The sequence below is a fragment of the Adelges cooleyi genome, unplaced genomic scaffold, assembly GCF_023614345.1.
Source record: "Adelges cooleyi isolate 19-005CV unplaced genomic scaffold, UGA_ACOO_1.1 ACOO_flye_CR_arks_rails_tigmint_CR_PRNA_574, whole genome shotgun sequence".
Classification (NCBI taxonomy): Eukaryota; Metazoa; Arthropoda; class Insecta; order Hemiptera; family Adelgidae; genus Adelges; species Adelges cooleyi.
Window position 1 is genome coordinate 13,001,151 of NW_026096268.1, and position 26,045 is coordinate 13,027,195.

Genomic DNA, 26,045 nt, shown 5'->3' on the forward strand with positions numbered 1-26,045 from the left:
TGTGGTAATTTGTACATATTTGTACACAATATTTACAAATACACAAGTTAATACTCGTAAAAGTTAATAACTGAAAGGAATCAAAATATATATTCTTTTTTCTTGTACATTATCAAAAACACAATCGATTTCTCAATATTTCATAACACACCCTGTGTCTCAGTTGTGGCATATCTTCTTGAGTAAAGTCTAATTTTGCATCACGCGACAAGAACTCTGCGTTGATACAAGCAAACACTCCACAATCGTATCCATTCCGTTGTTTAGGGCAATCATTAGCTTCCATTAATCGCCAACCACTACAGTCGAGTTCTGAATTCTTTTTGTTTTTATGCTCTTCTTTTAAATAGTACATTATTGCATTTAAACACTTTGGGTTTGTCCCTCCAAGACTATCATAGTATTTAATTGTTTTTTCAATGAAATTCACACAAATGAGACACCAATGGTTTCCTAAATGTATGGGGCTAAACATTTTTTTACAAGCAAAAATGTCCTTCTTTCTTGACCATCGTCGTACAGATTCATATCCTTGTGAACTAAAACAAAACATTTTAAAGTTTAGTTAAACAAAAAAAAGATTATTTATGTACACATTTTATAAAAAAAACGGTAGATTCTCCTAAGGGTTCACTATTTTGCCTAAGTACTTGATACCCATATCTTCAGGACAAATTATCTGCAGCTAACGAGGAACATATAGGAGGACCCACAAAATGTTTATAGTGTACATTTTTCGGCTTAATAAAAATTAATAAATATATTAGATAACTTACGATAATTTAGTATAAAAGAATGTATCAAATGTATGTAATGACTTAGGATCTCGATCAACAATCATGTTCATATAATGATTGATAACTTCGTCATTTAACCATGCTGTAGGAGAATAAATAGTTCTGAGATCACTCTTTTTAATGTTTTTCCCTTTAACAATAAATTCATTTTGTGGTCCGGACATTTTTTGGGAAATAAAATCTGTTACTTCTTTGCTATAACCAGGAAATACTTCTTGTTTTTTTTTTGGTTCAATTTTTTCAATTTCTTTATTCATAGTTTGAAGCTTCTCCAAAAATACATCATCAGATGATTTCTTCTGACGATCTGATATTAATGTTGATGCCGCCTGTTTTTCTCTGAATTTTCTTAGTATACGATTATAAAATGTTTCTTGTTCTATTTTTCTATTTTTGTAAAAACTCAGCTCAGGAATATTGACATTTTCTTTCCCAGATTTATTGGACATATTAGTTTGATTCATAGTGTTTTGTTTGTGAATAGAAACAGGGGATGTAGAACAAGAAGTAGATAGTTCTAAAGCTTCAGATTTAGATTTAGGCAGAGCGTAATTCTTCAAAATAAGACCTAGAATTCGTTCACTGTCACTGTGTGTTGAAGTTTTATTTATATGTAATGAAGAAAAACTATGTTCCATGGATGGACTATTCGTTCCTACAAAAAACAAAAAGTTTACAGTTGTTATAGAGTAAGTATACAGTTTTTTTATCTAACTAGTTCAAAAAGTATAAATACATTTTTAAAATTTGCAGTGATCAATTTAAAGTTGTGTACCATATAAAAAATATCTTACATGAAAATGTTCAACTAATGTATCAGGGAATAAAACTGTACCAAATTTATACAAAAAACAAAATAATTGTTGTTTTATTCCTGTGTACTTTTTGTAACATTTTTAAACTAAATTTTACAATGTACAAAACAATAAATTACATTTAGTAAAGAGAAACCAATTTTAAGTATGAATTAATTTCATTTAAAATATGTATTGAAATACCCAGCTCAAACAACAAATATTATTATTTCTTGTATCTCTCTCAAATGTATAAAAGAGTCTCTTATTTTTGTCCGGGATAATCTTTGAAATTACTGAAGCGATATACATACAGTTTTAACTACTGACAAGATTTATACAGGGTGGGGCAAAAAACACGCATCGGTTTTGAAGGGCTGCAGAAAAAAAACTATTCAACTTAGAGAAATGAGGTTTATATTGTTCGATTCAGTAGACAATCTAGTTTCTTAAAAAAAAATTTAAAGAATACATCACTAAAAAGACGACCGTCAGCAACGATGCACTCTTGAAGGCGATTTCTGAAGTTTTCAACAGCTTGTCGGCACATTCAGATAGGTATAGCCATTATTTCCTCCCTAATTCTCATCTTAAGTTTTCCAAAGTTGTGTGAACGATGTTTAAAAACTTTTTCCTTTAGGTATAACCCCAGAGAAAAAAGTCGCAAATTCTCAACTCTGGTGAGCTTGTCGGTCTAAAATTGAGGTAAATGTTCCCTGAGCGCCTAGTCTCTATGATGGGAGACATAGGGTGGTCTGCGCGCACACAGTCACCATTTTAGTGATATAATCTTTAAAACTTGATGAAACAAACTAGATTGTCTACTGAATCGAACAACATAAACCTCATTTCTCTAAGTTAAAATAGTTTTTCTGCAGCTCTTCAAAACCGTAAAAAAAAAACGTAATATAAGCATTATTGTTATAAGTGTAAAACATTTTTGCTGTTATTCCTTTTCTAGTGCGTTGAAATTATTTATTCAATCGTTTCATTAATAAATCTTAACAGTAGTTTCTTTGCATAATACTTAAATGAATTCAAATCTTAGTAGTTCTCCTAATGATACTAGAAGGAAATGATTAGCTAGAAATGCTGCTGCCGAAATATCACCTAAATGGGATCATAAAGAAAACTCCACAATGAATTATTGAAATGTCTGTCACATGTGAGTTTTGTTCGGATTTGAAATGGGTGGAAGAATCTAAGGGCCTCTATCGCTTACAAGGAAAAGTTACATTTTAAGGAAATTTTGCAACAGAATCATTAATTTTTTTGCTTCATTACCAATGATTACAATTTTTGATAGTATAAAATTTATAGCAATGGTAGAAAAAAACATAATTTCACTAACCGTATGAAACTGGGTACAAATAGCTAGTTTTATTATAATCTACTTACTTTTAAACATTGTTGAAGATGAACTCGCACTTCTAACTAATTGCTTGGTTCTACTCGAAAACTGTGATGGGTTTGCCAGACTATATCGAGCATGTTTAGTTTTCTTCTCATCATCGCTGCTGCTAGTTAGATCTATCATAGTAAATGGCGATAGGGTTCTTCTTTGGAAATGACGTTGGTCACTTAAAAATACAGGAGGGCTAGCTCTGAGGGGAACTGTAGACGGCCCTGGCTCAGTGATTTCCACCTCTTCCGTTTCAGATAGTGATTCATCACTTATCTCAACCACTTCCACCAAACTATCATCCATCCGTGCTCTTTTATTAGCTACTGGTTCACAATCATCGTGCTTGCGTTTGGTTACTTCTTGTGTTCCAGTTAACCCAGTTTTATCAGTAAACCATTTTTTGATACTTCGCAACGAACTGAAGAAACCCATCACCCAAGAATAACATAAAGAATTTTGTATATGAATTTGGTTAATTCCAGTGGCTGAAAAAAAAAATTAATAATACAAAATAATATATAACACTATAAAGTTTTAACATGTTATAATTAAAAAATATATATTAACCATTTTTAACACAAAAAAAAAAAACCTGTGAATTTGTGTGATAATTAATAATTCTATTATAATTAGGTACTTAATTGATAATCAGATTTTTTCATGTATAAACCTCATAGGTTGATGCTAGATTGTGTTAATTTATATTTCCTCTCTAAATGGAAAAAACTTTAAAAAATTGTCTACTTTATTAAACTAATAACTTTGCAAAATTTAATTAGCATTAATTTAATCCCCCCAGTAAAGTTTAAAGCAATCGATAGCCGTCAGCTAAAAATATGAGCCATTGAAATGAGTACAGAGTACTTTATTTAATTACTACGTGTTGATTGCTATCCGTGGCGACAGGGGTAATGTCTTAAAAAAAAAATGCATTACCTATTCAATTTTATGATTAAGTTGAAAAAAATATATATTTATGTTAAATGTATTATTTTTTCATGTAAAAGGACTTATTGATCCTTTATCAGGTAGCCCCCTAAAGAAATCCTCAGGTGAGGCTTAGCCCAATTAACCACACTTGTGTGCCTAAGAATAATTGTGATCAAATATTGCTTTAATTTAGAGAAAACCGATAAAGAATTATTGACAAAATATTGTGAACTTTTTGGATGTTTACTATGATGAATACCAATATGTTTTATTTTATTAATTGACAATTTACAGGAAAGCATTTGCTCAATAGTGATTTTGTCACTATAAACCAGTGATTGCCCTGACGCTCATTTGTTTCTGTCTCAAATGGATGCTGTTATTGTATGAGTATGGCAAACATTATTAATTATTTATTACTTTCAATTATGTAAACATTTCTATTTCAGGATTTAAGCAGCAAAAACACTTTCAAATTTAAGATATGGCATTAAATCAAAAATTAGACTGTAATATAATTAGCATTAATGAGCATCATTTTAAAACCGATGATTTGAAAACTATTGAACAGGAATAACTCACTTATCAACTAATGTGGTAGAAATGTAGTAATCCGCTGTAATTTAAAAGACTAAGAGTTTGTTCCTTTAAAAACAATTGAGAAATAGTTAAATTTAAAAAAAAAAAACTCACAACCATAAAACTTTAAAATAACAAATATCGTGCATAAAATATAGAAATAGAATCGCCAATTTTATCTTCAATTCAACAATCTCTGTTTAGTCTCTACAGTTCACAGAATGTATCGAAAGCGGAAAGATGAAAATGTTTATCATATTATTATTATTGTGTACTCCGTTTGCGCTTGCGCAATTCATTCGAACAGTTTGTGATTTTCAGTGCAGCCACTTTATAAATCACCTTAGTTTAAACGCTAGTTGGTAAATAATTGTGTTATTATTAAATGTTACTTATCACTACGATTATAGATAATATCAAGATGAATCCACCTTGTATAATAGATTTAGTTAACTTATCTTTTTAAATTAAAGTAAATTTAAGAAGAATTAAGAAACGTAGAAACAAAAATTAACAAAATGTGTACCATTAAAACATATTTTGAGTTTAAAAAAAAAATCAACACATTTAAAAAAAAAAATTTAATTCATATACAGTAATGCTATTTTAACACTAGCAGATTATCTTAAACTAATATTCTGGAACCGGAGGTTTATAGTACTCCTTGACGTTTTCTGGCAATGATTTAATTTCAAATGCACCTACTTCCTTCAGTAGTTGATTTTTCTCATAGAAATACTGCCTAAACCAGTTGATATGATCTCTCTTTTCTTCGACTGTAAAATAAGGATTTTTAGACAAACCTACACAAACTAGTTCCATGAAATGCCTAATAGGTCCTTTTTTTGGACACCAGTCGTCCAGTAACGGTTCCAAAAATACATGGTCAGCAAAAAACACTTTACTTTCATCTTCCATGCCTTGTTCGTTATTGATAGGAAATGTCCACAGTTTTCCATGTTCTGTCCACCTTATCATTTGTTCATATATATTTTTGGGAGGATGTGTCACAGCTAATTTCAATGTTTTTTTTTGAAGTCTGTCCCATGTCTGCAATTTTGAAACATTGTTGTCTGATACATCTGGATTCTTAAATATGTTAAGTGGGTCGCTGCCAAATATATTTATTGGTTCATAACTATGCATAGGTTTGCTATATTGATTTGATTTTTCAAACGGTTTTCGTTGGCTAGAAGTACTGCCTAAAATTTCTCTAACCCTCTGAGCTTTATCATCAACTCCCTGATAATTTGAGGAAGCAGCTTTGGGTTTGGAACGATCTATTTTCATTCCAGAAATTAATTCACTCAAATGGACAGATGATTTAGGTTTTTTTTCACATTGATTATCTGGTTCATCATTATATATCCTTAACAAATTTAGAAGTTCCGACTCAGTTTTTTTGACATCACCGCCCATAGTCTCGGCAACAGAAGTAGCCGCTTTTGCTAATTTGTCACCTAATGATTTATCACTTTCTTCTTCATTTACTTCTTGTTTTTTTTCTGCTTTTCTCGCCATTTGCCTAGGTTTTGCCAACTCAATTGATTTCGAAATTTGAGGATTGTCATTTCCTTTTACCATTGATTTTAATAAATCGTTTAACTTATGAACAGCCTGAGTTTTCTTAGAATCACTATCATCTGGTGGTCCATCGTCCGATTTGAATCGACGAAATGCATAAATACCACGTATCATTCTATTAGAACTTTTGATATACGGCCCACATTTCATTGATAATGTTGAATACATATTCAATACAACACTCGATATTTTGTATTATTATGTGAAAGTTACCTAAGAAATACATACACTATTACATTTCTTTCAAAAATATAAAATTATTAATAATCAGTAATAAACACTCACCTTAAATGAGGTGTTAAGAATATATATTTTAGTACAACAATCTGTCTATTCAGAAATCGGATATTATTCACCAGAATGAGTAAAATCAATTGAAAACAAGTAGGTACTTGTAAATTGTAGTTTGTACTCAAAAATTCAATAATTTAAGTGCATCATGTCTACTGCCTAGTGTAAGCCATAAGGGACTAGGGTGTCCAAATATCGTGATAATAAGTGATAACAACTATCATTTATAATCATATATTATTATTAAATAATTTTGATTTTTGTGTTGAGTATTGCATTAAAATCGGTTTTTTGTTTCTATTTGTAAATTGAGGTATAGTCAATGATTTAAAAATTTCATACATGTATCAAATGGCATAAACCATAACTTTTATTTTCCACAATTTGAGAATACCATTTTGGATCGGAATTGTTAATTTTATCTAACTCATTTCACAATCAATTACCAATTGCCTGAATATTTAACTTTTACTTACATTTCCAATGACCTTTAAACATTAGTGCTTTTTGGTCTGAAGATTTAAATTTGTCTTACTAATATATTACATAGTCTTTAATATTTAAAATTTAACAGTACTATAATTTTAAATCCTAATCTGTAATTATAATTTACTCTTAGCAATAGCTTTCATTATCATTTTAGTAAATAAATGGTACAAAAAAAAAACGATAAATTTGTAAAACATTGTTTATTTTATTTCTCTCACAACAATTAACATTGTTACATAAAAATAATAGCTAACATAATATATAAAAAAAAGAACAAGTAACTTAGCAACATTCAGAGACTTTTTTAACACTAATGATACATATTAAATAGGTATGGCATTCTTAAGTCTACATATAATTAAAAAAAATAAATTGTTATTAGAGGACAATGACAAGGTTCAGTATTACATGTTAAATATATAGCTATAAAAACTGAATGATAAAGTTAACTATTATAAAAAAAATTGATGAAATTATTAAAGCAACATGTGGACATACTTATTTTTTTTAGTACATATAAAAATGCCAAGAAATTAACAATAATTCTACAGCATATCAATCAATAATGAAAAAAATGTATACAACATATTACATCCTAGTAAAAATACTTTGACCAGTAGTTAAAATGTTTGAGTACAATTTATAGTCGAGATTAAATAAAAGAAATATTTAATGCATTATTATTCGTTTTAATAATAACAGATTAAAATGTAAAATAATACATTAATTACAATTATCAATAGAAATTGTAGTACTTTTATCATGTTATTTAATAAATACTTTACCTATTAAAAAAAAAAAACAATAACAAATCAACCAAGTGAAAAATAATATACATCTTAATTATAGCAGTCTGCATTAGTCATGGCTGATATAACTAAAACCAATAAAATGGTATGTATATTATTTTACTTATCAAAAATGATTACTTTATAATGTAAAAAGACTAACAGATTTATACGCAAAACACTTTAAACTGGTCTATGTTTTAGTAAAATAAAAAATAGTGGCTAAACAATTTAATTTCAAACTTAATATTGTAGGTAATTATATGAACAAATAATAATAATAATAGTATTAGTAGACAATGTGATGAAGAGATATTTTATCAAACCGCTAATAACTTATTACGAACAACTAGCGCAATCTTAAACAAAAATCATATAACTTCACAAACAAATACAAAAAAATTCACAGTTAATCTCTTTTTTTTTATAAAAAAAATAATAATTTGTATATATTAAAAAAAAACAATATTATAATTATCATCACAGAGTTCAAGTTTTTATTTACACAAAGGACAGTGCACGGTAAGTTACAAATGTCTTTTCAAAACGAAGAATAGCGTTGAGATTTTTGTCCAACTAATCTCCTTTTGTGCCACGTACTCAATGCCATTGGGTTTCGTTTTATATTAGTTCCAGCTCTCTTCGGCGAACATTGTGTGGATTTTGTCGTTGAACAACTAGCGAAGTACTCTCTTTTAAATTGTAAAGTTGACAGTTCGGCTAGTTCTCTAGCTTTAGAGGTAACATTCTTGAAGACATCAATAGCACTAGGTCGATTATGAGGCACAGGGTCAATCATACTAGCTATTAATAAACTTAATCCAAAACCATCAATATCAGGTACAAAACCATCTCTGAGAAAATGCCATTCGGATCCATCACTTGGCAATCGTAGTCTCGCAACAGCTTCATAAGCAGTCATTCCCAATGAAAATATATCGACCTTAGTAATAGAGGTACTGTCATATTTACCACTGAGCATTTCTTTGGGCAAATAACGAGCATCACCATCTTCTACATCAGATAAATTTTCTAAGTGTGCTACATGACCGAGATCTCCAATTTTATAAATTATATCTCTATCGACTTTGTCTTCGTCTTCTTTAGGGTACTGAGAATGACTTATCATAATGTTGGCTGGTTTTATATCCAAGTGAACCATTTTTGACATGTGCATGTAATGAAGACCACTGGCTAAATGTGATAGTAGACGTTCCACTGCAGCATCATTGAACTTGTGGTTTTTCGTAAATATTAGATCATCCAAATTGCCGCCGTCACAGTAATCAAGCTGTATAAAGACTGAATTGCTTTCATTCCAGGCTGAGTGATATGCAACAATGTTTGGATGACTAAATAAAGCTGCATTTGCGTATACTTCTTTACGTGCATAATTTTCACGTCTAGTACCGACCACTTTTTTTAGTGTTTTTTTGATAGCATATGGCATGCCTTCCAACATGTTTATACATTTGTAAACTTCTCCAAAATCGCCTTTACCTATAAGCTCATCCACTTTAAATTCTTTAAAATACCTAGTAACTTCGAGATCAGTTAATTCAACATTGGTCAAATCCTTAGACCAACTATCAGATAATGATAGATCATTATTGTTGTTGTTGTTGTTATTATAGCTGTTGTTCATCCATTTATGACGTAAATCAGTTGCTGCAGGAGAAAATGGATTTATGCTGAACTGTTTAACTTTAGATAGGCTTGAATCATTGAATGAGCTATGTGGAGTCTTATGTTCATACGCCCTAGAAAATTTTAATCCAGAATGAGAACGATCATATATTCCTTCTTCCAATTTAAGCAAACGAATTCGTTTAATCGGAGGTGAATAGGCTAATTCATCTTTCTGAGGCGAATCGGGTTTAGACGGTGAAGCTAAATATTCTGCAAACCTTAATGGAATACAAGGACGATGTTTTCGACAAGCAGGTGTCATAGGTGGTACGTGTAGTCCATGGTTGGGTGGTGTTTTAGGTGAATCTTGAGAACTTGCATTGTTATGACTAGGTGAAGATTCATCAGAATCATTGAAATTTAAACGTCTAGGCAACAACGAGACTGGACTGTTTAATCGTTGCACATCTCCAGCCATGTTTCGTTTCTTTAATAATTTTACTCAAATTTGATTTGTTATCATCCAAAATGACCATTGTAAAAGCTATCAAAGCTTAATCAAGATCTGAAAACAAAACAAAAAAATTAACATAAATATATAATTAAAAAATATTAATTAGTATTATCATTATTGGAAAATTATTTTAACAGTGGCTAACTTTAATTGAACCAACTTTCATTTTGTAATAAGTTAACATCTGATATGATATGTTAATCATTTTATTAGTCGGTGCAATAAAAATGAACTGAATGAACAGACAAGAAATAAATAAACAGTAACAACTATTTCACAATATTGTTTCAATATTAATATAGGTACTATCAAAGTTAATACATAGGTAACCTATGGATTTACAATACCTACTTAACTATACCATTTTTAACTAAGAAACCAAAATTGTTTAGCAGTTTCTTTAAGAAGTTTGTTTATAATACCTACCTACTTATCTAAGATCAACATTTTTATAGAAGTACCTCAAAAAATCAAATTTATTATTATATACGATTTGTAAAATAACTATAAATTGCATACTTAATTTAGAATAACATAATACAAAGATCTAAGCGGCTTTAGGTTAAATAATAATCGCTGGAAGATTGGCATACTCTTATCGCAAGTTGAGTTAGTTTATATTATTATTGTAATTTAATCAATGTTAATTAATATTGATGACAATAAATACCTATTGATCTAGAGACTAAAACTGTTAAAAATAGTTAAGTAGGTACAGTTAGTACAAACTAGGTATATTTAAAATATTAATTTTTAAATACATTAAGGAATAAATCATAAGATTTTGAGAAATCTTATATTTCAGATAAGTGCCAATGAATAATTTATTTTTTGTAGAAATTTTAACTTTCACAATATCCAAAATAGCTTGCTAAAAGTGAACATTCCTAAACATAATAATTTTGTTGTCGTTTACTTACGCGGCACAGAGAACATCCTGGTAGAGTACGACAAAATATCCATATCCATTAAAAGAAGAAAGACGAGTTTTCGACACGAAAACGATATACCTTTGATCAGACTTGTCCGGACAAGTTTAACAGTGATAACCGTTTTGGTAGACGTAAGACTATATACCGAACGACACTTGAATAATTAAAAAAAGTTAATACCGAAAACGCATATGAAATAATTAATTGTCCGACACAACCGCGGGGTGATTTCTTTTAAATTAATAATTAATAACAAAAAAAAAACAAGTAGACCGACCTAACACAGAGCACGAACAGCCAAAAAGTAATATCAATTTCTGAGTCATCCCACAGAATAATAATGTGTAGTATTGTGATCACATGCCATGATACACGGTGGAAAAATGTCTGGTATGTTTTCGTCTGGTCGCGCTCGTGGTCCTGATTGGTCGGCGTGGTTCACGTGACACACCGGTGTCCGTGATCGTCGACAGTGTCGCCAACCTGAGACCTCGCTTTTGTTGTGGTCCGTCGCGGAAAACGCGGGAAACAACGTTGATACGCGCGTCCGTCTAGCCGTTCCACACAGCGCGCCCCTCCGCTCCGGCCTTTGACGGCGTACGCGGTACGTGATACGTGAATAGGTCTTGTCGCGTGCGAGAGAGATGGCCACGGCCGATCGGTGGCAGTTGCAGCTGCTGCACTGCACGTAAACTGGACAAACAAACAAAACAAACGTGCAAGACCTTCAGACGTCGGTGTGATGTGCCTGCCGTCTGGCCGGTTGACGGCTCTAGCCTCTAGTGTTATGCCGTTTCATAGTACAACAACCGTAACCCAAACAGACGGTTTTTGTGATAATATTATTATTATATGCCATGTCATAACATGGGCAACTGTCCTGTGTACGGTTTCGCTGTACAGTGCATAAAATAAAAGTACATAAGACTACTTAATAAAAAATTATTAAAAGTTTCATTAACTTAAAATAATTCTGAGATATCCCATCCCTCATAGTGTGCGTTATAATTGGTGGTTTAATCAGTTTACATTTAGAGAAAAATAACATAAAGTTGTGCAACACATTTTTATTTATAATTTCAAGTTGTTGCAGTTTTGAACTAGGACAACTATATACAAGTAAATTTAGTGATTGGCTAATATTTTTACGCGTTTGATTATTTTAGCTTAGGATTATGCCGGGTTACACGGGGAAAATCATACAATTATCTGTTAAAACTTGTTGAAATGTAATTAATATTCTAAGGTAGTTTTAATGTGATTAGTTTAGTATGTCGAGGAAGACACTATTGTATGTGAAATCTTAGAAAGTATTTTGTATGAATTGATTTAACCTAGATTTATGATATAAATACCTTTGTATGTGGACAAGGGGACACACTCGTTCCACAGCTACTATTTTGTTAATGTGCTTGTTACTTTTGACTTATACATATATCTATATTGTATTGTTATTATTGGTTTAACTTGTGTCTATAATATTAACACTATTATTACTCAAAGTGTTTGTTTGTTATTTCTTTTGTGTTCCACTACAATTAATCTCAACAAAACTGTTAAGACGTAATGGTTTGTAAAATCATTTAAATTTGAATGGATGGATCGCGATCAAATATTGTACACCATCATGTAAGACAGGGAACTATAGTTTGACCACTTATATTTTAAAATTTTAACTCATAAATCAATCAGAATGTTAATGAAGTTTCTTTCAATCCGAATTTTTCTCAATAATTCTTCTTAAGCGCCTAATATGAGTACAAATTAACTTTATATTTTAAATAATAATATTATGTATATTATTAATTGTTTGATTATCTAGGTACTTTATAGTTACAAATTTAGGTATAAGGATTGTAAGTTCAAAATAAATAATGAGTTTGATAAAAACAATGTGTATACTGTTAGGTAATATATTTTCAGCTATAGTCGGTAGTCCTGACTCTTAATAGGTTGTCACGGACTCGTGGCCAAAAAAAAGCTACTGAAGATGTTTTTATACACCTGCCATTGACACTCGTTACTATGCCACCCGTCCAAAATATGTTACAATAATCTTCCTATTTTTAGATTTTTAAAAAACGATTTATTTATTTCTTTGTTAATACATTTGTGGAGTAAAAATTGTATATACAAATTAAAACATGTAAAAAATGTTGTTTTATTATTTATTCATTAAAAAAAAAATAAGGATAAATTACACTAGTAGGCATTTGAAAATATTTTCATTATATTGATATTTAAGATTTATCGGTATTTATGTTAATTGTTAAACCCTACTCGTATCCAGCCTAATATAAAAAACAAATTTTAAGCACATCATTGTCACTAGGTACAATGCTTTATCGATATTTGTATTTCTACCATTACAAATTCTCATCTAGGCGTTTATTTAAAAGTGACTTTATCACTTCCAGTCTTAATAGTTCATATAGACCTGTGACTACACCCACCCCAATATGCTATGATATGCTCAATATGCACAGACCCACTGTAGTGGCTTTTTTTATGTAAAACAACTGCTTTAAGTATATTCGAATATTCTCAAAATTAAAATCGCTATTAAAATAAAACAATAGCAATTAGCAATACAGACAACCTAGGTAATACCTGCAATTTGTAATACCATTAATCATAAAGACAAAATATATTGATGAGTATTTAGGTCTTGGTAATGGGCTAATTCTATAGTAAATTAGATCACAATACTTCAACCGTGTAATAAATTAGTCTTTTCGGTCTCCTTAATGAAACGGTCACTTCCTCAGTTCTCTAATAGGGTATACAAAATTGTTAAGTGTCGACAGTTTTGTTACTTTCATTGTAATATTCATTACTTCTAAAAATAAAAATGTCAAGAATCTCTCAAAAAATTTCGTTCAGAACATACAAAAAAAAACCATAATATTTTTTAAGTACAGTTCAGATTCCAACGGATAATACCTAGAGACCTAATGATAATACCTACTAGACAACTAATGTCCTATTGGCTATTATAGTCAATTATTATGTTTACACCTTCAAGCTAATTATACGACTACATTTAAAAATATACATATACCTTTTGGTATTAAATATTAATTTAATACCATCTTTAGTCTAATAGAGATTAGTAGTATAAATAATTATACTATATAAAAGTATTGTGTTGGATTTTCGATTACATACATTATACTACCTGCTAAAATTGTTAAACACTCTTGTTGTACACCGACAGCGTAAATGACTGAAACACAGGTACCTATTAACTGTTACTATATGTTTACTTACATTCGTTATATTGTAATGTTATAATGTATACAAAGGAAACGAAACTATACAATGACTAAGGTTAAAGATTCCCCCTTGTGCGATTTCCCGGTCAAAAGTATAATGTACAGTATTAAGTATCGTTCATAGTTAAAAATGCAGTGCTTATGATTTGTTGGGAATATATATCCTTAGCCGGCAGAGCCTTTAGTGTTTAACCTACAACATTTCGTATTTAATACATATTAAAAAAATTAGGTACTTTGTTAAGGTATCTAATTTAAGTTTTGATTTGATTAGTTTCAATAATTTGTTACTGCCTACCTTCAAACCGCACCTCCAACCGAGTCCAACAGTTAGGTCAAGTTAATAATAAAAAAAAGGAGGAGAGAAGTACTTAAACGCACACCTAGTTATATGCATGGATGCGTTTTGGGAGAGCTTTGGTGTACTTAGCATTCGCGAAATCGTTCACGTTCCTTAGAATTGTTTCCTATTGTTACAACTGTTCCTTATAATTGCTTACGTTCTCGTTACATAGGAAAGGGGCTTTAAAATATTTTCAGTGTTTCAGCCCCCACCTCACTTTTATTAGCGAAAGCGCACCTGATCGTTAGAAAAGTATTTTCGTACATACTAATTACAATCATGCGCCTTTTGGCGTGGCTATACGAATTTATTGAAATTGAATCATTTTTTTTACACAATATTTGATATCGAATTGTGTTTCTTTCGGTCTATAGAAATGCGCTTTTGCTTAGGGGATTTGGTAAATATAACGACGTCGGCTTTTTTTTTTTTTTTACTCTCTTTGTATTTCTTAAGACGGTACCAAAACCGGAGCAGATGTACACGAGAAACCGTTAGAAAACCCACGCACTATGTTTTTAAGATCTCACCTGTTCCGGTAGACAACACGCTTGCACACACGCTCTTTGGACGGGAACGTCAAACTCGTTCCCACGCATTTTGCAGCCCCCCAAAGCATGTTAAAAGGTTCTTTTGGAAAATCTTTCCGGTCTACGTGACCTTCCCTCAGTTAGGTATATACATAGTCGATTATTGAATAAAAAACATAAATAATATAATTACAGCCGAAAAAATACAGTGTTCTCTCAAGCGTTTAAAGTCTTGTGTAATGGGTACAATAATTTAAACGTGAAAACGTTAATAATATTCCACCCGTTTCGCCTAGTTAATTGGCGATTAAACGATCAACAATATCGGATCGGCCAATCGAGTGGAACCCCAATCGGCCAATGTATGTATATTTCATTACATAGGAAAACAAATTTAAATAAATAAAGTCTAACACCTACATTCATTAGATACTCACCTGTTAAATAATTGACTTATGAGTTAGGGGAAATTTGTATAGGTGTTCATGCAATAGTGGTTAGCGCCGTTTGAATAAATACAAATGAATTTTGTGCACAGCCATTAAGGCAAACTGTCAATAGAATGCAATTAATATAGAGAACTATTAAAATAATTACAGAAAATTATAATTGGCCAGGCGTATACCAGAAGTATAACTTTATGGCTGAATAATATTTACTCATGTAGTCGTCTGTGCTAGCGATGACAAGATTTTTCCAAGATTAACCAAATTATGATGCCGAAGCAGGTTGGATCTAATTATATATTAGACAAAGTTGGTAATTTTTAAAATCTTTTTGAATGTTTAAATTTTAATAAGGTCAAAAATACCCAAAAACCTACTCGAGGGCAAGTCCAAATTTATATAATACAAACAAGAAGTAAAACGGTTCAAGGTAACAGTGTACTTAAACCAATACTGCATCTTTGATTTTAGTGTTGGCACACTAATTATTGTGAACCTAATTTAGCTCTTTCTTATCCTTAAATGAACTAAACAACATTAATTAAAAAAGTTGTACACTTTGGTTTATTCCTGAAAATGAAACATAATTATTAATTACTAGCAGAAATTTAAAATTAATTTTTGATTAATGAACTTGGAAGTATAAAAATTCATATTAATTAACATAATATTATAGTTTCACTATAACAGAAAATCCAATTTAAGTGATTCGGTTAGAGAGTAGTGAGTACCTACTTAGGTACAATTATATAATTTAGATTAAATAGAGAGATCTGACATAGTGTTTTTATAATCTTTATTTATTCCCAAAGAGTATTTTCTTAGACTTTTCGTTGTTGCGTTGTTAGTCAGGAAATCTAGTACTGTTAAAAACAACTATTGTTAAACCTACTGCTGTTTGTTAAATATAGGTTATGCATTATATGGACTTGATTAATAATGCAGTTATAACCACAATTAAGTATATACGTGGCGTAGGAAGCCTTATGCACCCTTATGAACAACAAATTAATGTAATAATACTCTTTTTAATAATTTTTTATTTTATTTTATTTTTATATTTTATCTAATATTTATTTTTATTTTTATTGTACCTATTTTTTTTATTTACAGTTTTATGTAACTTCGTTACACTTGTGATAATAATTTTAAATTAAAAATTGTTTTATGAGTCCTATCTTCTAAAGTTATTGATATCCAAGCCATCAATCTGTAATTAGTTAAAAATATCTGAAGCCAGCCTAGCTCCAGTCTTTTCTTTAGTTTCAATAGATAATAGATAATAAATAAGCATGATATAGTTAAAATGTGTAAGTAAGTGAAAAGGAAAGCAAGTCGATTATAAGAAAAGAATATCTAAAGACGAACTATCCGAACCTTGCTTTTTGATTTGATTTAGAAAGCAGTTTTTTAAATTTTATTTTAAAGCTATTATTATTTATTACTTACAAATTATACACTTGAATAATTTTTTTTTTCGAAACGAACACTGATGTATAAATGCAAACGACGCCGTTTATAGAAGAAATGTTAGGGAGTTTAAAAATCAGGTTTGTAACCTTCACCGTCAACTTTCAAGGTCTCGCCACGTTCAATAACGTTTAAAACTGTTGTAAGAAGCCAAAAATATCTCGCTGTGAAGAAAATACAGGAAAGTACGAACGCAATTCAATGTATAAATAATTGTACCTAATATCATTATTTTATACATTAAAATGGCAAGTAAATACGTTTAACGTTTACCAACTAATGGGTAATTATCAACATGTACCTTCATAATATACATGTTTTTTTTACTTTCGACTTGAATAATATTATGATAGCTTATAGCGAGTCGGAATCAATTATGAAAATAAATCAGACGGTCTATAATTACAGAGCAGCATATAAAATATAAAATCGTTTAGTCATCATCTGGTCGGAGGATTGGTCATAAAATTTAATTAACTATGTTTTGGTGGTCTGAATCGTGTTTGTCAAAATCGACATTGGGCTTTTTAGATACAATGTACGAGTATATGATATATATATATATATATTGATTAGTTTATAGGAATATCTGTCATTAAGTGAAACTCGCAAGTACTATCATCATTATTGAAACACAAACCTCTTTAGCCTTTTAACATTTGAGGTATTATAATCAGAGTTGTGCACTTTTTATTCGAATAACAATTAATAAATAATTTATTCGACCAGATCCAAGATGAATTATTCGAATAATTTTTTTATTATCTAAGATGATTTATTCGAGTAAAAAAAAAAATTCGAATAAATTATTTAAACAATTATTAGGTATAGGTATGTTTTTTTTTATCAATTATTTATGTAGAATCATTTTTATAATCTATTGTTTTCAAAAGTAATCGAGCGCTGCGTTTTTCCTCCCGAGTTTGTAGGTATGTCCGTCCAACTGTGAAGCCCGAAGGGTGAATATTATCTTATATTGCCTTTAAAGTTGATGACTTGTTTGACTGAATAAAAATCACAACAGGAAGGCTACGGCGCCCGTAAGCTCGATATTATAATTACTCGGGCTGAGGGTCATGTCTAGGAGACCGGTGGTAATGACTGTCCGGATTTGTGTGTACCTATGTGTATCTGTCCCACATTTGCCGGTTTTACATTTAACGCTTGTTGGCCTACTGCTGTGAGCACAAGGACGCAAACAGAGCATAGATATTATAGTAAAAAAAAGAGTGCTGCCGACAGGCATAGTCAAACTGTGTTTAATTATTGACATCTGATCAAAGGCGGGTGGACTTCGTATGAAATAGGCTACTGATATAGGAATCGGTGCGGCCACATAAGTAATATTAGAATCATTCCAAACGAGGTCCATAAAAGTAAAGGCTCCTAAATAGGACATTCAAGTTTTTTAATTTATCAATCACAAGTTCATTAAAACCCAAGAAGATTTTAGTACTTTCGTGGATATTCAATAATCTCCTTTTTGAGATTCTCGATATTTTTGACGAAAGCGTTATCGCTCAAAATAAAATGATCGAACCGGTAAAAGTCCATTAAATACGGGTAAGTCATCAAAAAAAGGCTCCTCATAGTAAGTATAGGGCTACAATTCAGTAGGACAGTGGTCTGGTGAGTTCCTACTTCTGACAGGAGAAGGGGGATAGATACACCTCACAAGCAATGTATTACGACAAAATATACAAAATTACATAATATTATGACGGGGGAGAGCGGCAGAGCTAATGTGAGTAAACTTTTGAGATTAAACCCAAAAGCCAAAACTAGCCCTATATCTCTCGCGAATAGGTATATCTTACAACCATAATATTTTGTATTTAGCTTGATAACGTTTCATAGACGGATATTTAATATTTTACGACCAAAAATTGGTTTTTAAAACAAATTTAGCGTGTACTAATTTAATATACACGTTGACTCGTTTCATTTTTTGAGAAAGAAGTTGGTTAGATTAGGACAAAAGTTACGACGGGTTTGACCAAAAAGTTAGGTAAGTTTAAAAAAAGGATATGGTTAGGTTGGGCGAAAAGTTAGGCTAGGTAATGTGTCCAACAGCGCAGTTATCCTACAGCGTCGCACTAAAAGGGGTTGGACGCCTAAAGGTGCTCTATATGTTCGTCGTATTTATTTTCCGGCGACATGCCGGACGTTATGTTCGAGGTCAAATTGATTTACTAAACATTTTTTTAATCACTTAGACAATACCATAACACGAATGAATCCCATTAATGGAAATGGCGCGATTACGGCGGATACCGGTTAAAAAATTAATTTTTTAACAAAAAGGCGATTACCGAGCACTTGAACTATTACCGTTGGGCTCAAATTGTTTTTGATGAATTTTGATTAAGACCGTTATTATTAATAATAATAATAACAAATTTGTTATTATTATTGAGCGTTGTCCGTAAAACCGCCGCGTTTGACGGTCACCGGCGAGAGGGGAAGCGTTCAGTTATCTTAAAAAAAAAAAACAACTTGTCGTGTTTTTAACCTTCACCGGTGGCGGACGCCTATAAAACAGCCGCGCCGGCCGCGTCTCGACTCCAGTTCAGTCAATCTGCGGTGTCCATCATTCGAATCGCGAACACGCTGCACCGCCGGTTTTATATACACGTATATCCTATTTCCAGCGGCACGTACCAAGTCGCCGAGTGGTAGTACGCGGTCGTTTGCGTTAATCGACGTAGGTGTTATTATATATTGTATAGGTAGTCGATTTGCGGAATCCAAGCAGACACCATGCCCGCCGCGGCCGCAGAGTATATGCCGGTGGCCGCCGATCTGATGCAGGCCATAAATGCAGCGGACAAAGCGCAGCAGCTGCGGGACAACGGGTCGCGGACGACGACAGTCTCGGCCGCCACCACCGCCACCGCCGTGGCCGTCTGTGATTACAGGAGCGCGCCGGACAGGACCGAGCATGAGGCGTTCATCCAGGACGCGGTGCGCGTGATGCTCGAACAGGCCGTATTTCGTGGTACGGACCGCCGGCGTCCGGTGCTCAAGTGGAAGAGCCCGGACGAGCTGCGGAACACCTACGACTTCCAGTTGCAGCGATCCGGTACAACGCACGACCACCTTTTGCAGCTGGTCGAGGGCGCCATCGAGCACAGCGTCAAGACGGGCCATCCGTATTTTGTCAATCAGTTGTTTTCCAGGTACAATTGTCCATTTCTCTGTGTCCGTGCGCTGTACCTAAACGAACAATTTTCCAAAATACCTTTAAACAATAATTATTTGTCAAATGTTTATAGTACGATGGAATTATATGTTGAAATTATTAACTTTTTAATTTATTTAATTGAATTTTGAGTCAAACGCTGCAAAAGTCGTGGGCTAAATATTTATTAAATTAAAATTGAAAGTATTTTTTTATGTTGTATTTTATAACATAAAAGTAGGCCTATTCCGGAATGAGACTTGAGTAACCTAACACGAATTGCTGGTCCCTAATTTAACCCATTTTCAGCATCCGCAATATTTGCGAACTCATTTCTTATTTTAGCTCTTATAATTTTTGAAAACGCTTTGTTACAAGTAAAAATAATCAAAATTGTATGACTGCTCTGCAAAACATTACTTATCCAACACACCATACGTCGTGTGTTTATTTTTTCAGTGTCGATCCTTATGGCTTGGTAGGCCAATGGCTCACGGATGCCCTAAACCCGAGCGTGTACACTTTCGAAGTGGCGCCCGTAATGACCATTATGGAGGAGACGGTGTTGTTGGAAATGAGGAAGTTCCTCGGTTACCCAGACGGCAACGGCGACGGCATATTCTGTCCCGGCGGATCCATAGCCAACGGGTACGCCATCAACTGTGCCCGGTTTTACGCTTTCCCCGAAGTCAAGGTAATTTATCTTTACCTAACTTAAACTAACCGTAATGCTTCAAAAGCCAGAGAAAGGCCGACCAGATGATTTTTGGTAATAAACACATCTTTAGCCAAACTTAAGTAGGGTGTGAGCCTGTGAAGGACAGATTTAACAATATTAAATATGGGGGATGGATTCGAGTGGATCGTCCGAGTGTCATATCAGACATTCTAAAACTACTCTGCCAGAATTCGCCAAGAACTACGTAGAGTCCTGTACGGGGGTAATAATTTCGATTGTTTTAGTCCAAAGGCATGCACGGATTACCGAGATTGGTGGTTTACACGTCGATAGACGCCCACTATTCGATAAAGAAACTGTGCGCTTTCGAGGGCATCGGTTCGGACAACGTGTACGGCATCAAGACGGACGCCAAAGGCAAAATGGACGTTGCCCATCTGAGACAACAGGTCCGGAGAACGCTCGATGAAAAAGCGGTGCCACTAATGGTATCAGCCACTGCAGGTAAACGATCACGGGTATCTTTGATTGTACTTTGGGAGCGGCAGTCGATTTCACTGAGTATTTTTTTGGGCGGAGGAGGAGGGGAGGCATAAACACAAGCGCCCGAAGTCATACAAATATCGGTTAATAATTACTACGATTACGGGATCCGTCGGTAGCGTTTATGCTACAATGTATACCACCGTAATTACTATGTGCGATCAATATAACAGTATATAATCTATAACTGAAAACGGTTAAAGGTATAATTTAACTGCGAAAAGTGAAAGCGATTGTCGGGAACTTTTCCATTGTGCATTTCGCTAATCGCAATGCTTAATAAACCTTAACGACAATGAAAACAATAAACAGTAATCATAGTAATTATTTTTGGATTTACTTGACCACGTAATTTTCGTTGTAACGGCCGAATAGGTATAGTACACTTGTGCGGTATGTATTACCGCAGTAGTAACACATTACGTTACAGTGATAATACATTTAAATACTATGTTGGGCAGGTTACTTACCGCCGCCTGAACGGTTGGGTTATTCCCGACTTACTTTCTACGTGTTTTCCTGCTCTTGCGGCAGGACACACTAACCGAGTGAAATCTGAATCACTAATTTTTTCCATTATATTTATTGTTCAGGCACGACGGTGTTGGGGGCGTTCGACCCGATAGCGGAAATAGCGGAAGTGTGTCACGAGTATGGCATTTGGTTGCACGTAGATGCTGCTTGGGGAGGCGGAGCTCTGGTGTCCAAAAGGCACAGACACTTGTTGGCCGGCATCCACAGGTAACGCATGCGGTTATGATGTCATGGCATTTACATCGAAAACCCATTTAACTCTATTCCCATCATTCCCATCAAACCCCGAATTAATATAACCAACGCGTTTGTCATAATATGCCGCAGAGCCGATTCGGTCACTTGGAACCCGCACAAGATGCTGACCGCGCCCCAACAGTGTTCGACGTTCCTGACCAAACACGAACGGGTGTTGACGGACAGCAATTCCAGTTGCGCTCAATATTTGTTCCAAAAGGACAAGTTCTACGACACGTCCTACGACACCGGTGACAAGCACATACAGTGCGGGCGCCGGGCGGACGTTTTCAAATTTTGGTTTATGTGGAAAGCCAAGGTAAAAACAAAACAAAAAAAAAACATTCATCCTTATTAGGTCTATTTCTGATTAGTACTATGAGGGTAAAACATGAAAAATTTCAATCCTTCTCTTAAGAATGGGAAAAAAGCCCAAAAACTGCAAATTGTCCATCTTTTGAAACTTGTTATATATATATATATATATATATATATAACTTTCGTGAAAAACGGTCGGATCGTTTTGAAATTTGTGTACAACATACCCTCCTCCCCCCTCCAAAAAAAAGTGCTAGGAACTTTTTGTTATTTTTTAGTTGTGACTTTACAACCCATAGGCTGATTTTTTGTCTAAAGATAAGCCTAATCAAATTTGTGTCATACTAAAAAATCTAAAAAAATGTATCCAATATGTTTTTTTTATTGGCGAAAACCCTTGTTCTAACTTTAGCACGTCGAATAAAAGTTTTATACAAATTTGGATTTGATCCGACCATTTCTCACAATGTTGTATTAGAAATTAAAGTTGAAAGCTGACAAATTTACACATTTTTCAAGGTGGGCGTTTAATGTCAGCGTTAGAGATCATCTATGCTTTGGCCAATTTATTTGTTCGTATTTAAAACCCCCCTTTCTCTTTTGGATTTTTTACACTGATATTATGAATATAGCTATCATATTATATTGTAATTGCACGCGCTTTGTAACAGGGTACTGACGGTCTGGAAGCGCACGTGAACAACAACTTCGATAACGCCAAATACTTCACGGATAAAATCAGGAACAGACCGGGATTCCAATTGGTTTTGGACGAACCGGAGTACACCAACGTGGGCTTCTGGTATGTGCCTCCCAGCCTGAGGCAATGCCAGAATGATGAGGATTTCAAGAACAAATTACACAAGGTGAGTGCACCGGGTATGACGATAACTCAAGTTATTAGTTATCGATGCTGAAAACGTATTAATGAGTATGCAGCTGGTATATTTTCCCATGACAAAATCGAATCGGTTAAACATTGCTCGTGTGAAATTGGCAAACACTGACCGTGTATTTTATTTTTACAAAATATGGATTGTCTAATCATCATATTGGTTTACTCTTATCAGCTCATTTCCTCTTATCAGACGCTATTCTGATTACGTCGTGTGGCTTTTGGCGGGGCTGAAATCGCAAAAAAACATGCTCAATGTTTATGTTCTGTGTTAAAAATTACAGTCTCCCAAAAACGCCGGCAGCCATTATTTTGCGGTTATCGCCAAGCTACCGCGTGCTGATATACATATTGTTATTTTCTGTTTGAAACGGTTTTTGTTCATATAATAATGCTGCTATCGAATACAGGTGGCGCCCAAGATCAAGGAGAAAATGATGAAAGAAGGCACTATGATGATAACGTACCAACCGATCAACGATTTGCCCAACTTTTTCCGGTTGGTGTTGCAAAACTCATCGTTGACACACGACGACATGGACTTCTTCATTGCTGAAATCGAACGGCTCGGAACCGATTTGTAGTCCCCCGTCACTTGTTCCTATATAATATTATAATCAATAGATTTTTTTTTTGTAGGTTTAACGTATTTGTGTGTATGTGTTATTTAATAAATAAAAAATATTATTTTAAAATTATTTGTAAACCGAACGAGCCCGGATCTAAAGAATTATAGGTAACGTACCTTGTAATAACATAGTGCTATGTTATATTATACTTTTACTGCATTTTGGCGGGCTTTCGAGAGACATTGTTAGCATTATTATTATAATTTATAGTGTTATTGAAAAAATGAAATATTGTGACCGATAAAAAAATGTATTTATATAAATCCGTGCACTACGGATAAGATGAAATAAAGTATATTATTATATCATTATTACGGATTTTTCAAAGATTTATTTTAAACTGTTTGGTTAAATGCAATTTTATATCGACCGTGTATGTGTAATCAATATAATATTATTGCTATTATTATTAAAACCCATTCCCTTCACATTTTGGCCGTTCACAGCGGGTGCTATGACGGTCATTCCACATGAACCCAGAAGGCGGAAAATGAAAGTATACTTGCATGTAATATAACATAATTTATTTCTATTAACTGATCACCCAAGGTCTTGCTATCAAATCATTTAATAACAATAAGTAATAAAATATCATATGGTAAAATGCACGAGGTCGATATTTTCTCCTATTTTTTTCATAGCACAAGGAAGTAAAATCGATTAAAAACGATTTAATTGTAAATAAACTTTATAACAATATAATAATTAACATACATATATTGTGTTATTATCAATAAGCCAGCAATACCAGCATTTGCGGCTAACCGTGAACTCGTTTGTATTTACTTCCATTACTGTAGTAATTAATACACTTTCATTCGGTTTGGTAGAAACAGTATGGAGTGTTGTTGCATTGTTGCTGGCAATTATTTATTTTTACAACAACATTGGCACATTTAGTGGTTATTGTAGTAGGGCCGAGGTCTCTTCTGATATTTTATAATAATTGGTACACAACATATATCATACATGTATTGATTCTATTAATTGCTCAGAGTAGTTTCTTCCAAAACAGTGATGAGCTGACATATCATATTACGGTAGCATGTGTCACACAGTAATCAAGCTCAATCCACCTTGACAAACTTGATTAGAAAAATAATTTGCGAGTTAAGCTTTAACATTTTTAAAGAGTTGAAACTAATATATTTATAATAATTACAACCTTAAAAGTTGGGACATGAAATAAAGAAAAACGACTTAATTTAAAGAGTGCTATATACAAAACAGAGTAACTACATACTTGTAGCTAAAAAAAAATATTAAATGTTAAAATCAAATTTAAAAAAATGTAATTAAATTTACACTAATATCGATTGAAATGACCAGACAATGGAAAAATGTATTAATTTAAATATCTCGTCCATAATTAATAAATAATCTAAAATAAAATCGAGTAATTATAAATTTATTGGGTTAATGCACTTTTGAAAAGTGGGTATATAACAAAAATCAACAGTGGTTAATTATAATTAAACGTTTTTAATCATGTGGTGTTAGTACATTTAAGAGTAAAATAAACAAGTTTAAAAACAGTTTTTTTTCATAGCGAACATATGCGCTTATTTTTACCCCTTTTGCTTACAATTATACTTTTGTACTAAATGTCCAATTATTTTTGTTTTGTATAGTAATTTAGACATTTTTTAAGGAAATCGACATGTTTGTATCAATTAAACACTTACCACGTTTATATGCAATTATTAACTGCATAACTTAATGCAAATCAACTATTTAATTAGATTCCTCCAATTTAAATAAATCTAACTCCGGGTTAAAATTGGATATAAGTAAAATGCTAATGCGAAATGATTTAAATTCGCGATAAGTTAATGCGCATTAATGTCGCTTGTAAACGTGTTAAATATCTATTAATTATAATTATGAATATTGTTATTAGCCATTAAAAATAACAATTGCCTCACATTGATCACGACCAACGATTAAAATACGACTTAGGGGTGCTTTTTGGTTTGTTGTGTGATTAATTAACATTTTTAATTGCATGGAAATTCATAACATAATATCGTTTTATTGTGGCAAAATCTGTTTAATCGATAAAGCTAAAGGCGGCACCGTAACAAACTATTCCGCTCTGGGGCACAGGCTGTTCGTTGTAGAACTCTTTGGGCACCTGAGTCGTGCCATCGGGCTGTTCGTACTGCACCGGTTCGAATACCCGCCTCTTGCGGCATTCGGTTTGCACTTTTTTGTACAGCCGCCTGTCGATGAC

At 32.7% G+C, this 26,045-nt stretch overlaps 4 protein-coding genes across 5 annotated transcripts; 1 reads left to right on the forward strand and 3 right to left on the reverse strand.

The window, feature by feature from the left end:
• Positions 1–63: 63 nt before the first annotated feature.
• On the reverse strand, positions 64–4,940 carry LOC126843071 (sentrin-specific protease 1-like). The gene is made up of 4 exons (XM_050580378.1): positions 4,509–4,940; positions 2,990–3,481; positions 777–1,452; positions 64–539 (listed from the first exon to the last, which is right to left on the reverse strand). The coding sequence occupies exons 2-4, from the start codon at positions 3,426–3,428 to the stop codon at positions 113–115; spliced, it is 1,542 nt and encodes a 513-aa protein (XP_050436335.1). The 5' UTR covers positions 3,429–3,481; positions 4,509–4,940; the 3' UTR covers positions 64–112.
• Positions 4,941–5,071: 131 nt separating this feature from the next.
• LOC126843072 (28S ribosomal protein S31, mitochondrial) lies at positions 5,072–6,578 on the reverse strand. Its single transcript, XM_050580379.1, has 2 exons — positions 6,375–6,578; positions 5,072–6,302 (listed from the first exon to the last, which is right to left on the reverse strand). Exon 2 carries the CDS (start codon positions 6,255–6,257, stop codon positions 5,136–5,138), a length of 1,122 nt encoding a protein of 373 aa, XP_050436336.1. The 5' UTR covers positions 6,258–6,302; positions 6,375–6,578; the 3' UTR covers positions 5,072–5,135.
• A 1,282-nt stretch (positions 6,579–7,860) lies between these two features.
• Positions 7,861–11,196, reverse strand: LOC126842868 (wee1-like protein kinase 1-B). 2 transcript variants are annotated; one of them, XM_050580070.1, is made up of 3 exons: positions 10,721–11,196; positions 9,565–9,851; positions 7,861–9,417 (listed from the first exon to the last, which is right to left on the reverse strand). In XM_050580070.1, the coding sequence occupies exons 2-3, from the start codon at positions 9,762–9,764 to the stop codon at positions 8,199–8,201; spliced, it is 1,419 nt and encodes a 472-aa protein (XP_050436027.1). In that variant the 5' UTR covers positions 9,765–9,851; positions 10,721–11,196; the 3' UTR covers positions 7,861–8,198. The 2 variants fall into 2 exon arrangements, with proteins under 2 accessions (XP_050436027.1, XP_050436026.1); XM_050580069.1 differs by having other exon boundaries at positions 7,862–9,851; positions 10,721–11,191.
• An 8,177-nt stretch (positions 11,197–19,373) lies between these two features.
• Positions 19,374–24,123, forward strand: LOC126843369 (cysteine sulfinic acid decarboxylase). The gene is made up of 7 exons (XM_050580871.1): positions 19,374–19,975; positions 20,437–20,671; positions 20,941–21,160; positions 21,793–21,940; positions 22,061–22,289; positions 22,960–23,154; positions 23,594–24,123. The coding sequence occupies exons 1-7, from the start codon at positions 19,557–19,559 to the stop codon at positions 23,765–23,767; spliced, it is 1,620 nt and encodes a 539-aa protein (XP_050436828.1). The 5' UTR covers positions 19,374–19,556; the 3' UTR covers positions 23,768–24,123.
• Positions 24,124–26,045: the final 1,922 nt, after the last annotated feature.

What these genes read in the sequence shown, in the direction of transcription:
- LOC126843071 (XM_050580378.1), bottom strand. Translation starts at nt 3,428, where the DNA reads ATGGGTTTCTTCAGTTCGTTGCGAAGTATCAAAAAATGGTTTACTGAT. An exon ending in ATCTTCAACAATGTTTAAAA is followed by an intron (nt 1,453 to 2,989) that starts GTAAGTAGATTA and finishes TGTTTTTTGTAG; the next exon opens with GAACGAATAGTCCATCCATG. An exon ending in TTCTTTTATACTAAATTATC is followed by an intron (nt 540 to 776) that starts GTAAGTTATCTA and finishes GTTTTGTTTTAG; the next exon opens with TTCACAAGGATATGAATCTG.
- LOC126843072 (XM_050580379.1), bottom strand. Translation starts at nt 6,257, where the DNA reads ATGTATTCAACATTATCAATGAAATGTGGGCCGTATATCAAAAGTTCT.
- LOC126842868 (XM_050580069.1), bottom strand. Translation starts at nt 9,764, where the DNA reads ATGGCTGGAGATGTGCAACGATTAAACAGTCCAGTCTCGTTGTTGCCT.
- LOC126843369 (XM_050580871.1), top strand. Translation starts at nt 19,557, where the DNA reads ATGCCCGCCGCGGCCGCAGAGTATATGCCGGTGGCCGCCGATCTGATG. An exon ending in GTCAATCAGTTGTTTTCCAG is followed by an intron (nt 19,976 to 20,436) that starts GTACAATTGTCC and finishes TTATTTTTTCAG; the next exon opens with TGTCGATCCTTATGGCTTGG. An exon ending in TTGTTGGCCGGCATCCACAG is followed by an intron (nt 21,941 to 22,060) that starts GTAACGCATGCG and finishes AATATGCCGCAG; the next exon opens with AGCCGATTCGGTCACTTGGA.